This window comes from Emiliania huxleyi (assembly GCF_000372725.1).
Source record: "Emiliania huxleyi CCMP1516 unplaced genomic scaffold EMIHUscaffold_3174, whole genome shotgun sequence".
NCBI lineage: Eukaryota > Haptophyta > Isochrysidales > Noelaerhabdaceae > Emiliania > Emiliania huxleyi.
In genome coordinates this window covers 1-2,067 of record NW_005199621.1, presented here as the reverse complement: position 1 = coordinate 2,067, position 2,067 = coordinate 1, and the positions used below count along the sequence as shown (strand labels likewise).

Sequence of the window (2,067 nt, the reverse complement as noted above, 5' to 3'; positions counted from 1 at the left end):
CGGTCGAGGTTGCGAGGAAGATGAACATGTACCTCGACGACCTGAAGTGCTGCGAGGCCACGTGCGGCGAGGCCTGCTGAGGGGCGGGGCACGCCGCGCTTGTGTGGCGGGGTTTGCCCCCGGCGGCCAGCTTTTGTTTCGGCGGCTTTACGGCTCTGGTTTCTGTCCTGCATGTTTCTGTGCACGATCTGCATGAAGCTTCAACGTTGAAGGTCGAAGCAAAAACAAGCATCACACACACACACACACACACACACACACACACACACACACACACACACACACACACACACACACACACACACACACACACACACACACACACACACACACACACACACACACACACACACACACACACACTGCCAGACTCTTTAGGGCAGCACAACGCCGGAAGATGGCAGGCTACAAACCCTGCGAGGGCTGGGTCAAACCAACGCGACTCTATCCCTCTGACCACCCTCGCCGCCGCCCCCACCGCCTGCCTTCACCGATCGTCCGTGGCAAGGTGGCCGCGCTCGACCGCGCGATCGCCAAGGAGGGAGCGCTCTCCATCGTCGTGCTGCTGCGGCTGTCGCCGGCCATGCCGCTCGTGCTCGCATCGGCTCTGCTCGCGTTCACCCAGGTGTCGCTCGGCCCGTACACGGCGGGTACCGTCGTCGGCTTGCTGCCCTTCTCCGCGGTGTACTGCTACGCCGGCGCGGCGGGCGCGGAGGTTGCTGCCGACGCCGCCTCCGGCGCAGCGGGCGCGCACGAGGAGGGCCCGGTGCCGCGATGGCTGATTCTTGGCGCCGGCGTGATTGCGACGCTCCTCGCGACGTGGAAGGTGGGCAGGGTGGCAAGCGCGGCGCTTGACGCCGCGACCGAGGAAAGGGAGGGCGAGGGCGATCAGGTGGAGCTGCGGTGAGTTGGGCCAGGTACCAATTTCGTCGAATTTATTTCAAAATCTGCAGGCGCCTGCGGGCCGGGCCTGATCGTTTTCAACAATATCTTTCAAATACCGTCCCGTTTTGCTGTTCACAGCTAGGGACGGCCTCTGCGGCAAAGTCAAATCTACTCTCGTGAGGCTGTGAAAGCACGCCCAACCTAGCGGATTTGGGTTACTTGCCCCCGAGGGCAAGTGCGTCTGTTCACAGCTCACGAGAGTAAGTCAAATCACCCCCACCACCGGCCACCCACCTCCCACAGGCAAACCTTCGGCTCCCGCTCAGAGGCTCGCCGCGCCCGTGCGGCGCGCCGAGGCGGCGCCGAGGCCGGCGCCTTGCACCCGGCCCGCGGCCGGCACCGCCTCGCCCCACAACTGACCGCCCTGCGGCCCCTGCGCAGGCGTACCACAGCGTCGCTCAAAAAGCGACGCCGGGTGTGGGCTGCTCCCTTGACCCGTCACCCGCCGCGGCCCGTGCGGCGCGCCGAGGCGGCGCCGAGGCCGGCGCCTTGCACCCGGCCCGCGGCCGGCACCGCCTCGCCCCACAACTGACCGCCCTGCGGCCCCTGCGCAGCGTACCACAGCGTCGCTCAAAAAGCGACGCCGGGTGTGGGCTGCTCCCTTGACCCGTCACCCGCCTCGCCCTCGCCCGGCCGCCTCACCGCCCACGGAGGCTGCTCGCCGCCGCCGCCGCGCGTCCCGCGCCGCCACGCATGCCCCTTGCCCTGACGCGCGCGCTCTGCAGCGGCGCAGAGCGCGCGTCCCTGGCACAGACGGAGCAGCGGCCGCGCCAGCGGTCGCTGCTCCGCCCCCCCGTCGCACGCGCCGCGCGCGCGCTGCCGCCGCCGCCGCCGCCGCCGCCGCTTCATTGGCGGCTTCCCAACCCTACCCTCTGGTTGCAACACCCCCCGGGGGCCGGAGAGCTGCCCCCCCCGAACATTGGTGTTATGTCAATAGGGAACCCCCCCCCCCCCCGGGTTTTTTTTTTCCCCCCATAGACTTACCCCAACGGGGCCCGGGGTTTTTTTTTTAAGTTTTAGAGGCTTCCCGCCCGCGCTGTGAAATAATAATCTGTTCTCCCCTCCCTCCCCCTCCCCCCATGTGGGGGGGGTGGGATTTCTTAATAAAAAACCCCCCCGCCC

The 2,067-nt window shown here is 67.1% G+C and overlaps 1 protein-coding gene across 1 annotated transcript; it reads left to right on the top strand.

Annotated features, from left to right (window-relative positions):
• Positions 1-397: 397 nt before the first annotated feature.
• EMIHUDRAFT_255197 (hypothetical protein) lies at positions 398-907 on the top strand (the record flags this gene model as incomplete). The annotated part of the gene is made up of 2 exons (XM_005774224.1): positions 398-427; positions 509-907. The coding sequence occupies 2 exons, from the start codon at positions 398-400 to the stop codon at positions 905-907; spliced, it is 429 nt and encodes a 142-aa protein (XP_005774281.1).
• Positions 908-2,067: the final 1,160 nt, after the last annotated feature.